The following is a 22537-nucleotide window of genomic DNA, read 5'->3' as shown; positions in this document are numbered from 1 at the left end:
CATAACGCTCTCTCAGATTTAACAAAGGTTGATCTTTTAGTACTGTATTCTGGTTAATCAATGTCTCTCTTGTTCTTTTTTTATTTAGTAGGAGTAAGTGAAGCTGGGGCGGAGAGGAGGGAAGCAAGACGAGAGCTACAACAAAACATATATTCTAAATACCCACTGCGATGGCCCATCATCTTTTTCATTCACCATCATTAGGCTAGATTGGTTTCCTGGGAGATGTCCCAGTTAAGTGGATTTCCTGATTAAGTGCTTCCCGATTAACTGGAATAGATTGTAAGGACTGTACATAAATATGCCTTGCTTGTGACTCTCTTTGTATTTTGGAGTTAGAAAACTGATGCCCGCTCCACATCTTTCCAAATGGGATATATCTTACTGGTTTGAAAAGCAGTATTGAAATGGCATTATTTTCTAAATGACTAGATCGCTCTTTAATAATAATAATAATAATAATAATAATATCTAGTCCTATTTCTGATAATGTATTGTTGTTAGGATGGAGTACTTAGTGATTATGGTGGAAAAATCACAAAAACAGGTTGGATGAAAGGCACACACCTTTATTTTTTCCAAAACACTTGAGTGCCTACAAAATTTTAGGCTCCATTCCTGTGCTTACTGCAGTGTAAGATCCTGTGAAACCTCTGGATTAAACATGCATAGGATTGCGCTATAAGATTTTTAGTCAGAGGTGATGCGATAAAGGTATAATTGCTTGTAAATAGAATGCACTGATTTCTTTTGATCTGTACAGGCCATCCAGTACATTTTGCTGCCTGCAGCAGACAACATGATGGTGCTATCCCCATGTACAAAAGGTAACTAGACTGGCAATTGAATGTTACTTCAATATTGGTAGTCAAACAGCAGGCTAGCTTAGCGTGTGCAGGGCACACAACTCTTCCCTCAAATACTGCATCTTTCCCCAGCATTTGCTACTTGAGGCAGCTGCTTCACTATGTCTAATGGTGGGACTGGCTCTGGATGCACTGGTTTTGCAGTTCCTGAGATACCAGAAAAGCTTGCAAGACATATAAGCCAAATAAGATAGTGGGATGAGTGGGTTGGAGTATACCCTCCAACATTTCTCTGATGAAAATAGGGACGTCCCATTCCATAATAATAATTTTACTATTATACCCCACACAACTTACAGAGTCGTCTACTCTGGTCAGCTTCCAACATACATAAAAACATTTAAAAAATTTAGCATTAAAAAACCTCCCTATACAGAATTGCCTTCAGATGACACAGGGGTCGTAAAACGCCATACCCTCCAACATTTCTCCAATGAAAATAATCACAGAATAAAAAACAGTAAACTAATTTCAGCATACAGATTTCATCAGCAGAGTGTAAAACAGCACAGAAAAATATACAGTACAGCATCCCTAAAAACATACTGTATAGCAGATATAAAATTCAACTATCTCAAAGGATTCACTATTTAAAAGCCTGGGGCTATCTCTTTTACTACTCTGCAGTACATACAACCACAAACCTGGTCAAAAAGGTCTAGCTGATGGGCAAGATCAGTTTCCAAATCTGCACTAGGAGCCCATTTATAGTGACAAATGTAACCCCTTCCTTCCCATAGCTCTGTAAGAAATGCCCTTTAAAGAACACTTATCCTGATTTGTCCATAGTTTGTGGCATCCTTGGTTAACAGAAGACTCCATAGCTCAGAGTCACATGCTTTGGATTCAGTTTTGTGGTTGTTGTTTTTTTAAAAAATTCAGTTTCAGTTTCAGACACCTCTAGTTCAAAGATCTTGGGTAACAGGGCTGGCAGAAACCTATGCCCGAGGCTCGAGAGAGCCTGCTGCTAGACAAAGCAGATATTGTTGATGATTTGTGCAATTCTGTTTTCATTATAATATTTATCTGTAAGCGGCTTTGAGAGCCTTGTCTGGACATAGACAAGGATATAAATAAGGGATGGACTGTATCCCAGAACAGAGCACATGATTTGCATGTTCTCAGTCCCTGATATCTCCTGGGTAGGGCACCCATGCTTGAAACCCTGCAGAACCGCTATCAACCAGTGTGGTAAACGGTGCTGACCAACGACTGGATGCAGTAGTAAGGCAGGCATTTTTATTTATTTGTGTGACTTCATTATGCCCTCAGGACACAAAGATAAGCATTTATAAATATTTCCAATTGTTTTATTTTGAATTGATTCTTAGACATGTAAGAGGGCTGTCTCACACTGGAGTTCATGTATGGGTTCAGCTTCATTAGAATGCCCTATTCCGTGTTTATTTCCCTGTTTGGGTTAGAAGAGAGAAAACAGAGACTGCAGTTTGCCAGGAGAGGGCGTTCTCATCCTTGCTCCAGCTCCAGCCAAGCAGTTTCTGCTTTTTGTCTGCTGGACTCCTGCCACACTGGGCATTGCATTGCAGAGCAGCTGTAACACATGCAAAAATATGCAGTACCATCCAGGCTTCCCCATAGGATGTTCTGAGTGGTTGATGGTAGGATTAAAGAATTTGTGACGGAGGCAGGAATTAAAAACTGTACTCGTAATCCATGTAGAATGGGGAATAACATCTGTCCCTGCAGCATAATAGGTCAAAGAGGTTCAGCAGAGGTTTGGCACACACTTGGAGGGTGTGTTTGGTATAACTTAATAGCAATTTTAAAAAATATCAATTTGATGATTTTTCAATTGATCAACATTTTTCAGAAACATTGCCCAGATATACAGGTATAACCTTGTATTTTTTTATTAATGTTAGGATTTCTGAGCAGAAGCATAGTCAGTAGAGATAAAACCTGGAAAAAATATGTGAGTGAGAGTATTTTAGGTATGTGTGTGAGAGAGAGAAAGAGAGAGAGAAAATTGAATTTAGGAAAACAGGATTAATACGGCATATGCAAGCAGAAGCAACAACTTTTTAGATGTGGCAGCCTTTGGACAGTGTTGTACAAGTGTGAAAAGTTACCAGGAGTCTGGTTTTGCCATATTTTTAGCAACATTATCTTGTGGGTCAGTTTATTAATGACACAAAGACCTCACATTCACTTGTACCAACATGCAACTGTAGGATGTGTTTGGCTATTTATAGAATCATAGAGTTGGAAGAGACCACAAGGGCCATCCAGTCCAACCCCCTGCCAAGCAGGAAACACCCATCAAAGCATTCTTGACATGTGGCTGTCAAGCCTCTGCTTAAAGACCTCCAAAGAAGGAGACTCCACCACACTCCTTGGCAGCAAATTCCACTATCGAACAGCTCTTACTGTCAGGAAGTTCTTCCTAATGTTTAGGTGGAATCTTCTTTCTCGTAGTTTGAATCCATTGCTCCGTGTCCGCTTCTCTGGAGCAGCAGAAAACAACCTTTCTCCCTCCTCTGTATGACATCCTTTTTTATATTTGAACATGGCTATCATATCACCCCTTAACCTTCTCTTCTCCAGGCTAAACATACCCAGCTGCCTAAGCCGTTCCTCATAAGGCATCGTTTCCAGGCCTTTAACCATTTTGGTTGCCCTCTTTTGGACACATTCCAGCTTGTCAGTATCCTTCTTGAACTGTGGTGCCCAGAACTGGACACAGTACTCCAGGTGAGGTCTGACCAGAGCAGAATACAGTGGTACTATTACTTCCCTTGATCTAGATGCTATACTCCTATTGATGCAGCCCAGAATTGCATTGGCTTTTTTAGCTGCTGCATCACACTGTTGACTCATGTCAAGTTTGTGGTTTACCAAGGCTCCTAGATCCTTTTCACATGTACCTACTGCTCTCAAGCCAGGTGTCTCCCATCCTGTATTTGTGCCTTTCATATTTTTTGCCCAAGTGTAGTACTTTACATCTCTCCTTGTTAAAATTCATCTTGTTTGCTTTGGCCCAATTGTCTAATCTGTTAAGTTCATTTTGAAGTGTGATCCTGTCCTCGGGGGTATTAGCCACCCCTCCCAATTTGGTGTCATCTGCAAACTTGCTCAGGATGCCCTCAAGCCCATCATCCAAGTCATTGATAAAGATGTTGAATAAGACTGGGCCCAAGACAGAACCCTGTGACACCCCACTAGTCACTACTCTCCAGGATGAGGAGGAGCCACTGATGAGCACCCTTTGGGTTTGGTCAGCCAGCCAGTTACAAATCCACTGAATGGTATCATTGTCTAGTCTGCATGTTACCAGCTTCTTTACACGAATATCATGGGGCACCTTGTCAAATGCCTTGCTGAAATCAAGATAGGCTACATCCACCTTTATCTACCAGGCTTGTAATTCTGTCAAAAAATGAGATCAGATTAGTCTGACATGACTTATTTTTCAGAAACCCATGCTGACTTTTAGTGATCACAGAGTTTCTTTCTAGGTGCTCACAGACTGTTTGCTTAATGATCTGCTCTAGAATCTTTCCTGGTATTGATGTCAGGCTGACTGGGCGGTAATTGTTTGGGTCCTCTCTTTCCCCCTTTTGAAAATAGGGACAACATTTGCCCTCCTCCAGTCTGCTGGAACTTCGTCTGTTCTCCAGGAATTTTCAAATATTATTGCTAGTGGTTCTGAAATCACCTCTGCCAGTTCTTTTAATACTATTGAATGTAGTTCATCTGGCCCTGGAGACTTGAATACATCTACACTAGCCAAGTATTCTTGTACTATCTCCTTACTTATTCTGGGCTGTGTTTCCCCTGCTGAATCATCTACTCCATATTCTTCAGGTCGGGCATTGTTTTCTTTTTTGGAGAACAACTGCCAGAATATGAGAGACAACTGCCAGAATATGAGAGATGAGCTCTGTGTGTCCTTTTGGCAGGGAAATCATGGGAAACCGCTTTACTTTCCAATGAGAAAATGGCATTAAATAAATAACTAAATGACCAAAAAGGAATTCAGGTTGATCAGACAAAAATGTAAATCAGTCTCTCCCCCCCCCCCCAAATAGATTCCTTGTAGCAACTGGAATTGTATTGTCTGGAATTGTGTTGGTTGAGAGACCAATGGTTCCTGAATTTATAATGAGATTTAACCAGAATTTGATCATACTAATCAACTGATGCGTTCAAGCAACGCATAATTTTATGGTTCAGAACTCTGCTTGGGGAGGAAAATAAAATCAAGATGAAATTGTTTGTAATCATTTGGTATTTTTGATGCAGCTCAACTGAAGTTACCATGAGTATAATATATTCTGAAATAAATAGTTGCATTTGTGAAGGAAAATCATTTTGGTGCAAATATTCTGCCAAACAGCAATAAATTGTTCCTTGTTTCACATCTGTAATTTGGAAGCTGTCCACCACAAAACACTGACTTGCCATTCATGAAATGCAGTATATGTAAAAAAAAAGGTGCAATTAGTATCCAGTATAAAATACCATGATCCATCCCACCTGTTTGTATTGATGCAGCGCTTTTTCTAAGTGCTCAAACTAATTTTACCACCACCAGGACAAAATTTCTTAAGTGTCCAAGTATGCAAAATTTATAAGCTGACTTGTGCTTGTGCTACCCTTGTGCTGTAATAAATCAGTAGTTTGAGAAAGTGCTGTTATTTTAGTGGCACTACTCAGTGGATGTTTGCATTTTGCTTTACAAATGAATTCTCTTTGGATATAATATCAAATACTGAAGCAGTGATGGCATAAAATAGCAAGATTACATGAGATTCCTAGTAAATTGAAGGTTAATCTGTATTCTATAGCATTATGGCTTACGCATGGATCACAACATGACTTAATAAGAAGTGCTTATCTTCATAACCAGGCCATTACTTTAAAATCTATTAAGAACATACTGTCATCTCTAAATGATCCAAGAACCAGCAAGGTTAAGAGAATAATGGATCAGCTTAGTTTCCCATTCATATTAATTTACCACTTTGTTGCAAATTCTTGCAGTAATGCTTTCTGAAAAGTGCAATCGTTGGAAAGAAAAACAAATTTCTGGGCTTGAAAACTAGCAATAGTTCTTATGAGCTACTTGTTGAGGCAAGATTACTGAATATTTTCAGCTTTCCAACTGCACTTTTGAGAATCACCCCAGCATATATTTTGGCCTCATACAAAAACTGAACTGCTGTATTTTAATATATTTGCTGAACCCAAGCATCAACTTGTGCATAACACTTCTGGACAAATTTCTAAAACTAGGCCAGTTCATAACACTTTGGTTGCCTTGCCACAAACAATAGAATTGGTGTGATAAGATTTGTTTTAGCATAGTGTTTCTTCTTCTTTTAAATAGGCTGGTTTTCTGAACATTCGTCTTTAAAACCATTTACATATCCAGTGCCTGAGACAAGGTTTTTTCATGCAGGAGCAAATGTCTACAAATTTAAGATCAAATATGGCAACTCTATGAGGTAAGCATGACAAGACAGTTATCTGAAAGCCTTCACTCTTGACAATATTGAGGAATTGTTCAAATTAGGAAGCAGAAATAAAATATAGGCTAAGCATCTCAAAAGGACTTAGGTTGAGACTTGTTAAAATAAAAAAAATGTATTAGAATATTACAGATACTTAACCTAAAGGTAGTTTATCATAATGACCCCGATAATGTCACGGTCCGGTCGGCGGGCGTCAGGACCAGAGGCAAGATGATGGTGTAGAAGCAGGAACAGGTGCAAGGCTGAGGGTCCAGCAGCAGGCAGTCGCAGGGTCAAGGAGCAAGGCAGAGGCAAAGGTCTGGGAGTCAAGAAGCAAGGCGAAGGCTCAAGGAACAAGAATCAAGGCGAAGGCTCAAGGAACAAAAAGCAAGGCGAAGGTCCAAGGGTCGAGGAGCAAGGCGAAGGCTCAAGGAACAAGAAGCACGGCGAAGGTCCAAGGGTCAAGGAGCAAGGCGAAGGTTCAAGGAACAAGAAGCAAGGCAAAGGTACACGGGTCGAGGATCAAGGCGTCGGCAAGGCAAGGGTCCACGGAGCAAGGATCAAGACGTCGGCAAGGCAAGGGTCCACGGAGCAAGGATCAAGAAGCCAGATGCAACCAGGCAGGGATAGCAAAGGTCAGGAGGCAGGCGTCCCAAAGGCGAAGGTCCGAGAGTCAGGAAGCAAGAGGCCAGACATAGCAAGGTAGAGAACGCGTTGCTGTCGTAAAGAGCTGAAGGAAAATGCTGAGCTTTTATCTCTCCCAGCTCCTGCCACCAGGTGCAGTGAGATCTCAAGTGGCCTCACCTGGGTGACTACTCCTTGCCTCTCCAGCACAAGCTGATGTCTTCACCTGTGTGGCCACGCCTTGCTTCCCCAGCACAAGCTGAGGCAGGCCCCAGTCCTGCAAGGCACTACAGGCCCCAGAGCCTGACTCCTGCCCATACTCCTGACAGATAATAAGCTATAACTTTATCTCTGAACTCACTTAGGTAAGCCATCTGTCACTCTCATCCCTCTACGTATCTGCAACGTGAAGCTAATAACACTGGTCTGCCTTACAGGGTTGTTGTAAGGATAACTGAGAGAAGTTATGTGAAGTAGAGTTGGAGCTAGCTACTCCGGCACCCAGAGGGCGCACATGCTGTGCACCCAGGGGCGGGGCTAGCTGCCCGCAGGGGCGGGGCAATCGTCCAGGAGGCTGGGCAAGTGTCCCAGGGGGGCGCTGCCTGCATTAAGCAGCGAGTGTCCCAGGGGAGCGGCGCAGCAATGTCACCCCCCCCCCAGGGATGACACCCGGGGCTGCCCATACCCACCACACCCCTTCCTCCACCAGTGATGTGAAGCACACTGAACACTCAGCAAATACTGTAACAAGCTGCTGCTATTATTACTATAACTATACTATAAATATCAGAATGTTTGTTCTGGATTGTCCCTAGTTCATTTGAGCAAAATAATTATTTAAATCAGCCAGAGTTCCCCCCAGTGCAGACATAACAAGAAAATTCTGATCACATCCTTGAAGCCACATTGGAGGGGAAAAGGGAATGCCGGTATATGAGCAATTAGATATTTAGTGTAAACTACAGTGATTGCAATAGGGACACGGGTGGCGCTGTGGGTTAAACCACAAAGCCTAGGGCTTGCCGATCAGAAGGTTGGCGGTTTGAATCCCCGCGACGGGGTGAGCTCCCGTTGCTTGGTCGGGGGTTCCTGCCAACCTAGCAGTTCGAAAGCACATCATGCAAGTAGATAAATAGGTACTGCTCCAGCACGAAGGTAAACGGCGTTTCTGTGTGCTGCTCTGGTTCGCCAGAAGCAGCTTTGCCATGCTGGCCACATGACCTGGAAGCTGTACACCGGCTCCCTCGGCCAATAAAGCGAGATGAGTGCCGCAACCTCAGAGTCGGTCACAACTGGACCTAATAATGGTCAGGGGTCCCTTTACCTTTACAGTAATTGCAATTGTTTTAAATGCCCATTTGCATTTGATTTCTGCAGTTAAATTCTGTTATGTTTGTTTTACAGTGTTAATATTGATTTTCATGAAAGTATTGTCAATGAAGAACTACAGGTAAGATATGAAGCAGATTTATCTCAGAAAGGGTCATGTGGAATTTAGACTTTGTCCTCTTTGCTTTGGGAAAACGGAGTGCACTTAAAGTTCAGGTTCCATTCAGATAGCTTTGAACCTCACAGTGAATGCTTGTTTGGGAGTTTCCTGTTTGCTGGGAGGAATACTTGCAAAAAACACGGTTTTGTCTTGTGTAAGAGGGGGTAGTACATTTCCTCATATGGTCCCAATTATTATTTTTCTGTTCTCATTGTATGTTTGCATTGCATGGTACTAAGCTTCATTTATGGTTCCCTACTGAACCCTTGAAATCCACCCCCCTTTACCTGGAAGTCCTTGTAAAGCCAAGCCAATCCTACAATTATTTCTTTTAATTATTGTCTTCTTTTTATTAAGCAGTGTATAATGGGCTCATTGTTTTACTTACGCAGAGTACAGAGATGAAACTGATGCATCAAATTTTTTTTTATCCTTTTGCTTGAGCAGAAGAAGATGTAATAAAGTCAATTGCAAAGGAACCTGTGGTTGTGCAGATGTTGTTGGACTCCCAGCTTCCATCAGCTCCAGCCAGCATGGCCCATTGGTCAGGGATAATGGGAGCTGTTGTAGTTCAGCAACATCTGGAAGATCGAGGATAAGATTTGGGAGATCTAGAAGTTAGCTTGATAAAACATAATAACAACCTTATCACAAGAACTCGGGTTAGTCCAGTCTATTACACTGTGTTTAATATCAGAAACATAGCTGCCAAGTTATCCCTTTTTTAAGGGAAATTCCCTTATGCTGAATAGGCTTCCTCGTGAGAAAAGGGAAAACTTGGCAGCTATGATCAGAAATTTGTAAGCACTAATAAAGTATCAGAATTTCCTTCAATTCTTCCAGGATGCTATTCGAGTAATACTTGGAAACCTTGATGATCTATGCCCATTTACTACTGAACACTTGATAATATTTCCATGTATCCTTTTATCAGTGTAAGTTGTCTAAGGAACACGTGTTGACGGTGGGGGTGGTTATAAATCTATTAATAAAAATAAATAATCATAAGGCCAATCTGGGAAAGGATTTTACACAACCTGTCTGACAAAGAAACACAGAAGAGTCTTACTTCACAAATTACAAGAGAAACACTTATTGGTGGTAGGCTGCCATTGAATGTGTAGGCAGTGAAATAGACACACATGTGCTTATCAGGGACAGGAATGAAGAAGTGGACTAGATACTTTCTGATGGGGAACAGGGACAAGCAGTTGGAAGCCAGGAAGCATTTGAATTAGAACAATGTGCATTTGTACTAGGACGTGAATGAATGTGTGCACTAATAAGTTGGGAATCAGACAAATGGGAAACAAGAATAAAGAACAACATTAAGAAGCTGAGAAGATATGAATTATCAGTACTACTGAAACATTAAAGGGGCATCTAAATGGGAAGGCTTGATAATCAAGCGCAAGCTGGTGAGAATTGTAGATGAGGAAAAAGGTTAAACTCGTGCAAGCTGGGTATAATTTTGATTGAAAGTAAGAATGCAGCATTTTGAAAAGATAGAAAGCATACTTCTGCTACAATATGAGGTATGCATTTTGAAAATCCTGCTGAATTCTATAAGTATTTTTGAGCAAATCTCCCAAACATGCAACATCACTTTTCAGTGAAGTGAAAATACTTGTGCAAATAATCAGATACATTTTGCACATTATTTGCCTATGGTAATTTACTTCAGTAATATGTCCGTTTCCTACATAATATCCAGGTAGTAAATTTCTGTTTATGAAGCAGTCTTCACCCAGCCATCAGTCAGTTGCCTAAAAATGCCTATTCTCCTTTTAGCCCCTCTAAGGTTTCTCCTATCTGTACCAAAGAATGGCATCTTTGCTCAGAATCACCTTTTCACACTCTCTTGCTTTGTTGTTTTTCTGTCTTCTGAGACAGACAGATGCCAACTAACTCACAACTTATATACGGTAGCAAAATCAAGAATTTGCAACTGGTAGCCCTGGATCAAAAGCAGTTCCCCGAAGTGTGTCCCCGACCTCCCTTTCCAAGCAAAGACAAAAGGAGTGGTGTGGAGACAATAGTGCAGGCATCCCCAAACTGCGGCCCTCCAGATGTTTTGGCCTACAACTCCCACGATTCCTAGCTAACAGGACCAGTGGTCGGGGAAGATGGGAATTGTAGTCCAAAACATCTGGAGGGCCGAAGTTTGGAGATGCCTGCAATAGTGGTTTTAAACATGGCATTTACTGACCTTCAGCGAGTGGCAGTTTAGAGTTTTAATACATCAGTCCTCACCCCAGCTTCTTTTCAAAGCTTGCTGCAAAGTAACTGAGCCTTAGATTGTTAAGCTTTATTTCTTAAGTCTGATATTGAAGTCATTGAAGAGTGAGATAAGATATTCATAAGATATGCAGAATCAGTACATTTATTTTGTTATCCTTAAATTTATCTGTTATCTCTGCTTGAGTGTAGAAAATATTTGGTCTGCAAGTTGTGGAGCTATATCTGTTATGCTGCAATACAGCATTGTGTTCACAAAGCTTTTTGTGTAAAGCTCCACGGTGCCTCCAATTCTGCACCTACATTAGTGTTTTCTCTTTTCCCTACTAGCTTCTGCACACAATGCTAAGCCAAAGGATAGTTCAGCATGAATGAGCCAGTGTACTGGTGCACAGTGAGAAAATCATGGCTGTTTTGTTCCTGCCACCACCACACTGTCTAGAGCTAAGCTATTGTTTGACTTAGCCTTAAATCTCAGCCCAGCCTCATGGTTTGTTTCTCTCAAAACAATCCACAGGCAGTAATGTAAAAACAAACATTGAGTGCAGTGCATTTGTCTGGAGCAAGACAAACCATGAAACTGGGTTCAGATGTAACCTTAAGCCCAAACCATGGCTTAACTCTGGATAGTGCAGTGACAGCAGGACCAAAGAAGAGTGAAGTGATGACAATTTTCTCACCACGCGCTAGGATGCTTAATTGTTCACACTAAGCATGTGGCTATCAGAGGTAGGCAGTAGCATTCCATTCCTATCTTTCCTGCAGCCAAACTGAACCAGGAATGACACCATAATTTTTGCAACCTTCCTTTTACTCCAAAGTGCTGCTGAACTGTTGAGCCTTAACTGTGCCGATCAGATTTAAACCAATGGGAAAAAGTGTCAGACTTGAGATTCATGCGTGGTGATACGTTTCTTGTTCCTTATCCTTACGTCTGCACTGTCTATGTAGAATTAAATCTCTTGAAGCATGGTGCATTGTGGGGTAAGTTCCGAAATTCAAGAAAGAATGTTTGAAGTCTAAAGATATATAACCTGACATAATTGCCACAAGAAAAACAAACAATTGATTTTGGCTCCAGGATTTCCCTACTTTCCCATAGTGCATAGGTTGGGATAGTCCCTGACCCTCCTGATGTTGCAATTTATAGGCCTATAAAAACTCTTGATTATCCATGGGTCTGCAAAAACAGATCCAAATCTATTGGCTATGGAGTGTTCACTTTCTCTGGGCATGTGTGTATCAGCCACCTTTTTAACGATAGTAGGATTAAGATGTTTGAGAGGTTTGTCTTTCCTTTTCCTGGAAATTTGCTGTTACACTTTTTGGAGATGTGCAGTTCCATGTACTGGAATGTGTTATGTTTTAAGTCTGCTAGTAAATAAGTTACCAATTTGGATTGGCCTATCTTTTATGAAGTATGTTGCATATTTTCAGGTAAAGCAGAATATAGGGAGGCCTGTAACTCTGTGAGTATTTTCTTTGAAATTTCAGACAATAAGATGGGAAAAAGTAGAGGGGGATTCATTCTGCCGGAATTAATACTTTAAGTTTAAAGAAATGGGGTGGGAGAATAGAACTGCTTCAGCATGTTCCTAAATTTGTATTTGTAGCCAGTACTAGTCCTACTCAGAGTAGATCTATGGAAATAAATAGATATGACATTAATTTGAATGGGTCTACTCTGTATAGAATTTAGTTGGATATAACTTTTCATTTGCATGATCTATGTACTTAAAAGAAACCAGATAAAGTATGTTTCATTGCACATTGGTGCCTTAGGCTGTAATCCTGTACGCTTATCTGAGAGCAAGACCATTGACCATCATGGCTCCTACTTCTGAATAGACATGTATAGGTTTGCAGTGTTACTGCGGGTTCTGCAGTTCAGCACCCAGTAACTCATAACTCCAACGGCTTCAACGGGCATTGTTCCTTAGACATACATAAAATTAGTACAGGAAAAGGAGCAATTCGGATGTAATGGCCCCATATAAGCACTTCTGAAAAACTGTTTCCATGTGTCCCTGTACAAGTGACCCTGTCTAGCATTTCCACAGGGACCCTGAAGTTCTAGTGCAGTTAAATCACCAGTGAACATGCCTTCCATGTGGAACATGGCACTTCCTATGGGATCCACAACAATTGAATTGCACAGCAATTGAATTTAGTGCAGCCACACATTTACCTGGGAATATGGCCTATTGAGCACAGTGTGTACTTCAGGGTTGGGGAAATGTTTATTCCAGGCCTGTCCAACTTTCAGGAGATTGAGATCTACTCCCACTATTAAAAAACTGGCAGTGATCTACTAAAGTTCTTGAGTTTTTTTAAGTTATTTTAGGGAGCCAAAGTTATTGAGCTTTTTTTAGAGAGCCAAAGTTTTGTCCACACTGGGGTTGTGGGGAGATGAGGGTGGAGAGGCACGTGACATAGAAGTATTAATATATTTTTGCTAAAGGACACATTTATTAATACATAAACAACAATAAATTGCAAACATATTTTTGTAGTGTTAGCTTTCTTGAGATGCTTTTCCTAAGTTTATACAAAAACAAACAAATATGTTTATATTATATGTTAATACATCTTCTTGCAAGTCTTGTAATAGTAAATAAAATTTATGTTTTTAAATGAATAAATAAATGAATTTGACAATCTGATGCATCCTAAAAGGGCAACAATGGAAGTGACCAAATAGATAATGTGGACACAGAAAGAACCATTAAGTGGAGAAGACTTGACAACACAGTAGAAATTTCACATCCACGGATATCCAGGGGCAGGTCAGTGACGATCTTCCCAGCACTAGTTCCTCGTTCTTACCTTTAAAATGCTTGATGTCACTTCTCAAATATTGTGCTATATAGTGTCAGTTATCATATATCATACTATATGATATAGTAAGTACACACACTTGTAAACATTTGTGTTTCACAGGGAAAGCATTGAACATAAATATAGATCCATTTGCTCTGGTTCAGAGAAGGTTAGGGTATGAGTCTTGCTTTGTTTCCTGGTAAGGTGAAATGGTGATGTCAATATCTCCTGGTGGCGATTTCACCCGAGAGCTGTATACTTATGTGGTAAGAACAGGTATTTCCAAGCCATAGAAACTAAAAACTCAACTTTGCCCTGCTGTGATAAATACCAGCAGGTCAACTACAGTATTCAAAAGTGTTACATAATTGCTAAGAGATATTATGATTACCAGATGGAGAACACATGGAGTATTCACCATGAAACAGATGGAGTATAAACACAGAATTGCCTTGCGAAAACATAGCATACAACCATTCCTAGGAGGAAATGGGTAGGATGGGATTCCACAATAGAGGAGAGGCTTGGATTCCTTGTAAAAAGTACTGTTTGATAAGTGGCTGTTTAAAGAAAGCACTTCAAAAACTCCAATCAATAATTGTTATTTTGTTGCTGCCACAGACCTCAGGCAGTTCACACATGATGCTAAATCAAAATTTAGCATTGCACAAATGAGCCAAAGCAAGCCTTGGACTTGCTAAACCAGTGTGGTGTAGTGGTTAGAGTGTTGGACTAGGACCTAGGAGACCACTCAGCCATGAAGCTCAAAGGGTGACCTCAGGCCAGTTACTGCCTCTCAGCCTAACCTACCTCACAGGGGTGTGGGGATTAAATGAGGAGTGGGGAGAACAATGCATGCCACCTTGAGTTCCTTGGAGTAAATAGTGGGATATAAATGCAATTAAATTAAAAAAAACTTTTAAAATGTTTCCTCCTCCCTTCCCATTTCACACACAAGAGGGGGATCTGAAGCATCTGCCTATATTTTTAATCCCTGTGGTGTAATTTGGAGAACTCTGATTAGTCTAAACTCTAGCTAGTTCAAACAAGCCAAATCAAACTATGCTTTTCTTATCTTGGTTTGCTTGCTAACCAGAGTTTAATCTTAACAGAGTTCCCCAAGATTGACAATAGGGAACACTTTTCAGATTAAAAGTTTAGGCAGATGCAGGGCCGTCTCTAGGCCCGGACTGGGTGGTGTGATGCGCCAGGGCGCCTGGCCACCAGGGGCGCCGAACAGCTGGTGTCTGGCTGAGCGTGGCAGCCAGGAGCTCCATGCGAGGTGGCAAAAGCGACGGCAGTAGCAGCGAGTTGCAGAACCAGCAAGACTCCTGCCTAGAGTGGCAGCAGGCGCGTGCTGCCACTCTAGGCAGGAGTCTCGCTGATTCTGCAAGAAGAGGAGAGGACCTTGACGAAGAGGCTCCAGCAGCTCCCCACAGTAGTGAAGGTTGAGTTAGTTGCCTTCTCCTCGGGCAGCGGGTCATCTAGTCCAACCCCCTGCAATGCAGGAATCTTTTGCTTCGCATGGGGCTCGAACCCGCGACCCCGAGATTAAGAGCCTCATGCTCCGCCGACGGAGCTCTGTCAATAGCACAGTGGGGACCTCCTGTTGTGCTCCATCGAGGCGGCGGATGGGAGGGAAGGGGGGGCACCCGAGGGATCCCTGCACCACGGCGCCAGATAGGCTTAAGACGGCCCTGGGCAGATGGTTCCAGTCTCTTCTTCTGGTGTGTACTAGGATTGCAGAGAACAGCAGGCGCACTCAAGTCAGAAACTCTTAGAAGTTTATACTGGTAATGCTAAACTGTGGGTTTTTTTGGGGGGGGACCTTACACCCTTCAACACACCCATTGAGAGCCACTTTCCCTTCAGGGGCATCTGTCAGTGGCTATATGCTGGTGGTGGGCCATGGGCTGTGTTGGTTAAGGTTTGATATGAATTGGCCCACACTGTTTACATGCATTGCCTTCCCATCAAAATACTCAACAAAGTTTCCCAGCTAAACATATAATAGTAATTTAGTTAAAATATGTAAAATTACATTAAAAATCAAGAAATGCAACTAATGAAATCAAATAAAGATCAGCAATAAAATGTTAATTCATCACAACAGCATACTGAAACATTGAAAAAAAGTTAAAGTGATTTAAAAAGGACTCAGAAATAACACCTCTTTAAAAAAACAAATTAAATTGTTGTGTAGCAAAATGATTGCTTTGCAGTGTATGAAACTGATCCACATATACATTATACAATAAAACTGCTTTAAAAATGTTTTTGAAAACAAACAGGTTGGCACTTAACAGTTCATCTTTATTTAATTATCATATGAGAAAAAAATATCCAAAAAGTTTTTCTGCTTAATGTCGGCAAAATACTCAATTTTAAAAAAGTTGTTCCAAATGGATGTTTAGTCTGTTCTGTTGTTGCAGAATACAAATGAGATACATATTTTATTTTTTCTTTGCAGAAATGTGACTAAAAATACAAACTGTATTCATCACACACCCAAGCTAGAAGTTGGCTTTCAAAACGAGAGACTTCGGGAAGACACAGTTCATCCAACTTTGGTGTCAAATGTATTTTATTTATTTTTTACATTAGATCTAGATTGACTCTATTGACATGACTATGTGCAGGAGCATTACCTTCCACCAGAAGCTTTGATAGCAAATACTGCAACACAGCGTTGATTCCAACCATGGTTTTAGCATGGCATACATGAGGAAGAAAGAAGCCTGGTGGAGTAGCAATGCAGAGTAGTGAAATTGTGGGCAGGAAAAACGTTAAATACAGTACTCTCCTCAAAGTGCACACATCCCAGTTTGAAATACAAAGCAACATATGCACATTTGCATGGAAGGGTAGTTAGGTTCTTAATTACATAACACCAAACTTCTACAGGTAGGTAGCCATGTTAGTCTGACGTAGTCGAAACAAAAAATAAAAAAATTCCCTCCAGTAGCACACCTATCAGCCAATCACCCATTCCCACCACCCTTCTGAGTAATACCCCTCCCTACCCTCTGACTATACATAAGGGTCGGGTGACTTTTGTTTCAGTGTATCTGAAGAAGTGTGCATGCACACGAAAGCTCATACCTATGACAAACTTAGTTGGTCTCTAAGGTGCTACTGGAAGAATTTTTTTTTATTTTTTGTTTCGACCAAACTTCTAGCTTGAAGACACAAACGAGTGTCTGCTGGATATACCGTCCATCAAGTACTAACTCTCTGACAAAGGAACTTCACATAACTTGTTTTCCATGCATTTGTAACTGATTGTATTTTTGTGAGGATATGAAATATATTTCCTTCTTCTTCCCCTTTTCTTGTGCTTCCCATCTTTAATGTTATATATATTAATTTGGTATCCCACCAGTCCATCACCAAACTGTGAACAAAATATGAAGAAACATAAAAGCAGGGCAACTAAAGCATTTCAATAAAACCACTTTAAGTCAATTGTACCATCTTTACAATGGCCATAAGTAGTTAGCTTATGAGTGATATGCCTGTCTGAATAAAAACATACTTGTCTGCTAGTGGAAGGTCATCAAAAACAGGGCTGGCTGGGTCTCTCTTAGCAAGGTGTTCCAGAATCTGGGAGCAGCCACTAAAAAGGTCTCTTGATTTCCTGTGCTCCAGATGTTGGCAGGACATGCCCTGACATGACATTGCTGACCATAAAAACCTTGGCAGGCTTGCATGGGAGACACCTGTCTTTTAGCTAATTGGATCTCAAGTAATAAAGGACTTCGTGGATCATAACAAGCATGTTGAATTTTGCCCAGAAATGGACCAAGAGCCAGTGAAATTGTTGTAATATGGGAGTCCTTCTAAGTAGCAGTACTCTGGTCAATACTGTGGCTCCAGCATTCTGAATCAGGCTGAAGTTTCCGAACACGATGGCAGCTCCATGTAGAGAATGTTACAGTAGTCAAAATTAGATGTAACCTCCCCCCCACCCCCAGGGCATAAGTTTGTGGACAGAGGCACTTTTATTTAAATCTTTATGAAGTGTGCTATGTCCATAGGTGCTCTAGATGATGATACATTATTGGGGTGTATATTTCCGCGAGTTATTGAGGAATTCAAATTGTATCTTGAGCTGAAAGTTTACAAACAGAAAACAGAAAATCTTGACCTAGAAGAGCAATGATGCTGGTCTTAGATTAGAATAATTTGAACTTTGAATCTTAAAATTGATTTTTCAGACTAAACTGATCATAAATTCAGTATAAGCTTCATAGACTACATGTGCCTATGTCCTCTTTTCAATTGCCTCAAACTTATCTTGGTTTATCTCCTATCTTATCACCCTGTTAATCCCACTCTTCCTCCGAGGAACTCTAGGTAGGATAAATGGGTTTCTTCCCGTTCAGTTGAATCCCTTCCAAATGCTCAAATCCCACACCTGGATAATTGCTCTGTCCTTTTATACTTCTGCTTACCTCTGCTCTCAAGATCTTTTGCTGTTTTGCAGCTGTCTCTCCCCATTACAGTCGCCACTATTTTCTCTTGACTACATATTAATGGCTAGTGCAGTGTAACACAGATAAATCCATGGGGAAAGGCTGTGAAATCTCACCCCAACCTGCAGCCCTTCTCCTCTCACATGTGAATTCTCCCCATCCATTCTCCATGGCCTTCATTGTGGATAGCTAATAAATGTTTGTGTTAAATGCACTCTAGAGGGGAGAAAGTTAATTTTACATCAATATTATAGATAGATATTATAAAATGAATTGGTATAAATTTAGGACATTTATAGATTATGCTAAGTAGTTTTTAAATGCATGATGAATGAATCTAGCAGTCCTGGTGCTTTGATTATGCATTTGTTCTTAATTGAAACTATTGTTTCCCACCATAATATGTGACATAGGGTCGGTTGTAAATATGTTAAATAAATATTAAGGGGAAAGGAAAAAATATCTAAATGATTTTTGCTCCTTTCCCCCCAGAATCAGCCAGAAGAAATTGAGTGTCAATATTGTGGCTCTGCCACTGTTAACAATGATTATGAAAATAAGAGGTTGTGTAAGTATGAAATTATTACTGTAAAGGTGTGAGCAGGGCCATCTTAAGCCTATCCAGTGCTGTGGTTCAAAGATCCCTCTGAGTTGTTGTTGTTGTTTAGTCGTTTAGTCGTGTCCGACTCTTCGTGACCCCATGGACCATAGCACGCCAGGCACTCCTGTCTTGCACTGCCTCCCGCAGTTTGGTCAAACTCATGTTCGTAGCCTCTGAGTTGCTGACCTTTTTACAGCGCTGCTGGCAGCTTTGCGGGGCTGCAGGAGGCGGGCAGTGGCTGGAGGGCTGCTCCTCCGGCGGGGAAGAGGCGGAGGCTCCAGGTGCTTCGGTGCGGCGGACAAGGGTAGTGAGCTGATGCCAGGAGGCGCCGCGTCCAGCCTCCTCCTCTTCCCAGGTGCTTTCCAGAACTTGGCGCCCTGGTGCCCTGTGCCACTTGCCTCTATGGGCAAGACGCCCCTGGGTGTGAGCCTATGAAGAGGAATTCACTTGGAAGCTTGGGTTCAAATCATGATGTGAAGGAATTGGGCCTTAGACAAAGGCAGCTAGCTTGGAGGTGGGCAGATAAATGTGGATATCGGCATAATAAGAAAAGGATTTGAATGCCAAAGAGAAAGGCAGGAAAGAAGGACTGACTGTATGAGGAGTGTATGAGAGAAAGTGAGATTCAGCTTTAGGGAAAGAGGATCATGTTTTAATCTACAGTGGTGCCTCAAGACGAAACTAATTCGTTCCGTGAGTCGCCGTAAGACAGCAAACAATTGCGACAATTATAAACTGCCTCAGGTTTTCACCAAACTGGTGAAGATTTTTCATGTTACTTGAAATTATTTATGCTCCACTCTTCAGTGTTTCTATTTTCAGAACAGCTTACAACAAATGACAATACATAATTAAAGTAAAACCACATCCCAGTTCACTTAATAAAAAGATTTGAAGGATTAAAAACAGCAGAACAATAAAACAAGTTTTAGAAGAGATTAAAACCCAATTCAAATTATGAAAAGCCGCGAGTAAAAAAAATTTTTTTTTTGCCTGGCACTGGAAAGACTAGAATGTGTTCCACAGATGTGGTACTGCACCAAAAAAGCCTTATTCCTGTTACCGACTCCACAAATCTTTCATGTAGGAAAGCACGAGAGATTCAAACTACAAGGTGGTGTACATTAGCGCTGCCACTGTTGATTTTATACTTTCTGAATTGAATTCAGAGTAATTGTTCTCTTTCCCCATATAATTTGTATTTTTTCTTTGCACGTAGGGGAATCTGCGGCATATGTCAGGACAAAAAATACAGAGAACCCCCCGCAGAAAGGACAAGTTGCAACCGTAGAAAAGAGAGCAGAGGAAAATGTGGAGTTAAAAGCTAAAGGCTTTTTAGAGTTATTGAAAAGGTAATGTAATAATATTAAAGCATCTAGACTTCCTAGCAGGAGCCAGTATAGTATTCACATTGGCTCCAGTAAGGGATTTATGTTAGAGATTAATTTGATCCCTAAAACCTACTGAGGCTATTAATGTAATGACATGTGTTTTGCATGTGTATGATGATGTCTGAAATTTTGTATTCAGGAGCACAGGAAGCAAATAATCTTTTTTATTTGTGTATTGTTCTTTCAAAAGCCTTTCCCCATATAATTCTAATAAATCAGTAACAAGAATACATTGGGAGGGCAGAACTGTGGTTGAAGAGACCCATAAACACTGTCAATTTTGACAGGATAATAACCACACATACATTCATTGAAGAAAGGGGTCTTTGAGCTGAAAAGTTTCGCGAATATTTTAAAAAATGAATACCTGGAACAATTCTTTCTGGAGACAACTTACTTCCTCCCTTACCTTAGTTGGTTTTTGATGTCATATTCATAGATTGTGTACCTTGTTATTTGCCTTGTTATTTTTATTGTAAAAGTGAGCTTAAAATGGTTATTTTCTGGTGCTAATTCCTCAAAAATTATGTTTTAAAAACCCCTAATATATATACCAGTGAGACTTCATGCTCCCCAAATGACATAGAATGGCAGTTAATTTAATTCTTGTATATTAGGGATAAGCAATAGCGATTGTGTGCTGTTAGCATAGTGTGTGTGTGGATCTCCCATGTTTCTAGAGTGGTGCAATATTGTCTGTCTGTGTGCATGTTGTGGAGAGATGAGGGAGGGGACAGTGATGTGACTTGATAAACACAGCTTTGAAAGGAATGCAGCACAAATGTTCTAGTGTGGAAGGGCTCATCTAGACTTCCTCTTCTCCTGCTGCTTTCCCCCAGGAAAACCTGATCTTTTCCGCTGAATTGGTGCAAACGTCAATCAAGTTCCCCATGGATTTGTCGTTTGCTCCAGTTCAGCATTAAATAGCATGTTTTCCTTGGGAAAGCAGCAGGGCAACCGGAAAACCACTCGGACCCATGTTTTACTGTAGTGTCGATGAGCCTGATTAACAGGTTTCCTTTCCCCTGGAAAACCCAAGTTGCTGATATTCCACTTTGTCAAGCAATGTTCTCAGTGTAATATCCCTTTCTCCTTCTCTCACCAGCTTTCTGTTTCCACCGATACTACAGCGAATTTTTACTGGAAGCAGTCAGCCCTACTAAAGCATTATCACTACCAGAAAGCTGTTGATGCCTGTATCTTTTGAATGACATGAATGATTTCTAAAGAACTCAGCTTTCTGACTTAGTGCAATTGTTTTAGAAGCTGAGAGTGCTTAAAGCTCTCCTGTATACTTGGTGTCTGAACCCTCATTTCAGCTTTGAGTACTTATGTTGGTTTTGAAACTTAATCAGACATGTATTGTCAGAATTTAAATTGTTAAAGTGAGTATTTGAATTCATAGTTCTTTCTTTTTACTGTATTTGTGTTTTAATGGAATAAACTATCATAATTTGCAGTTACTAAGACACAGCTCTCCAATATTTTTCAATATTTAAAGTTAAAATGGGTTGTTAAAAATAGAGCTAGTGTGTTTTAATTCCCTCAAGTTATAGAGAGATCAAGTGTTTTACAAAATTATCTGGTCCTGGTTTAAAGATTGTCAACTGTGGATACTTTAAATGTGTCACCTTCAGCTAATAACAGGATTAATTTCTGATTCTGGCAATCTTTAACTTCTGCGCAATGAATACCCCGAGGGTATGCTCATATCCGCTTCTTTCTCCAAGGTATGTCATGGGAAAGTAGGATAATGTTTGCACCAATTCCTAGGTGGAATTTCAGATAATTTTCAGACTGGTTGTGGGGAAAATAATGTTCTGTTTAAATATGGGAACATCAGAAATGTGGGCTGGGGCAGCACTTTTCTACTACAGTACTATACAGTGGTGCCTCGACTTATGAATTTAATCTGTTCCGAAGGCACCTTCGTAGGTCAAAAAAATCGTAAGTCGAAAAGCGCCATTGGAAACGCGATTTCCCATAGGAATGCATTGGAAACAGAAAAATTCGTAAGTCGAAGCAACCCCATCTAAAAATTTGTAAGTCGAAAAAATCCTGTCTAAAACCGCCGCAGTTTCCGTTCAGATGTTGAGAAATTCATAAGTGTGCAGCCATTTGCCCCATTTGTAAGTCGAAAAATTCGGTTGTCGAGTCGTTCGTAAGTCGAGGTACCACTGTACTTAAATTGGATCTTGTTCAGCTTCTGACTGAGAAAGGATGGGGGGGGAACACAATTCAGTTCAGTTCACAATTTAATGGGAACCTACCTAATTTGCACTTTCTGAAACAATAAATGAACCAACATGCAGTTATCCTTTGAAATTCGCACTACTTCAGATTTTACATTGCAGTTGTCTGAAGCCGACTGCTGGTTCTCAGGTAAGATTCCTCTCTATTGTGTGTGCTGCATGATCCCTCCCCTTACCTGGCCAATCCCCTGGCAACACCTCCCCAGGCTGGATTGGCTGAGTGGCTGAGGTAGGCGGAGACCCCAGGTATCCAGCCTGGGGAGGATGACACCAGTCCGAACTTCCAGGGGCCACTCTGGGATCCAGG

At 40.9% G+C, this 22537-nt stretch overlaps 1 protein-coding gene across 1 annotated transcript; it reads left to right on the top strand.

Moving 5' to 3' along the window:
• The first annotated feature begins 1806 nt into the window (after window positions 1-1806).
• MAJIN (membrane anchored junction protein) lies at window positions 1807-21852 on the top strand. Its single transcript, XM_088676046.1, has 11 exons — window positions 1807-1894; window positions 6217-6334; window positions 8369-8414; window positions 9297-9372; window positions 11550-11675; window positions 12129-12160; window positions 13368-13477; window positions 15982-16090; window positions 18479-18554; window positions 19807-19939; window positions 21084-21852. Exons 1-11 carry the CDS (start codon window positions 1807-1809, stop codon window positions 21139-21141), a joined length of 972 nt encoding a protein of 323 aa, XP_088532172.1. The 3' UTR covers window positions 21142-21852.
• The last annotated feature ends 685 nt before the right edge of the window (window positions 21853-22537 follow it).

The sequence above is a fragment of the Zootoca vivipara genome, chromosome 8, assembly GCF_965207765.1.
Source record: "Zootoca vivipara chromosome 8, rZooViv2.hap1.1, whole genome shotgun sequence".
In the NCBI taxonomy this organism is placed as follows: Eukaryota; Metazoa; Chordata; class Lepidosauria; order Squamata; family Lacertidae; genus Zootoca; species Zootoca vivipara.
The sequence above is the reverse complement of the archived record's forward strand: the minus strand, read 5'-3'. Positions and strand labels throughout refer to the sequence as shown.

What these genes read in the sequence shown, in the direction of transcription:
- MAJIN (XM_088676046.1), top strand. Translation starts at nt 1,807, where the DNA reads ATGCCCGAGGCTCGAGAGAGCCTGCTGCTAGACAAAGCAGATATTGTT. An exon ending in TTTCATTATAATATTTATCT is followed by an intron (nt 1,895 to 6,216) that starts GTAAGCGGCTTT and finishes TCTTTTAAATAG; the next exon opens with GCTGGTTTTCTGAACATTCG. An exon ending in TTGTCAATGAAGAACTACAG is followed by an intron (nt 8,415 to 9,296) that starts GTAAGATATGAA and finishes CAATTCTTCCAG; the next exon opens with GATGCTATTCGAGTAATACT.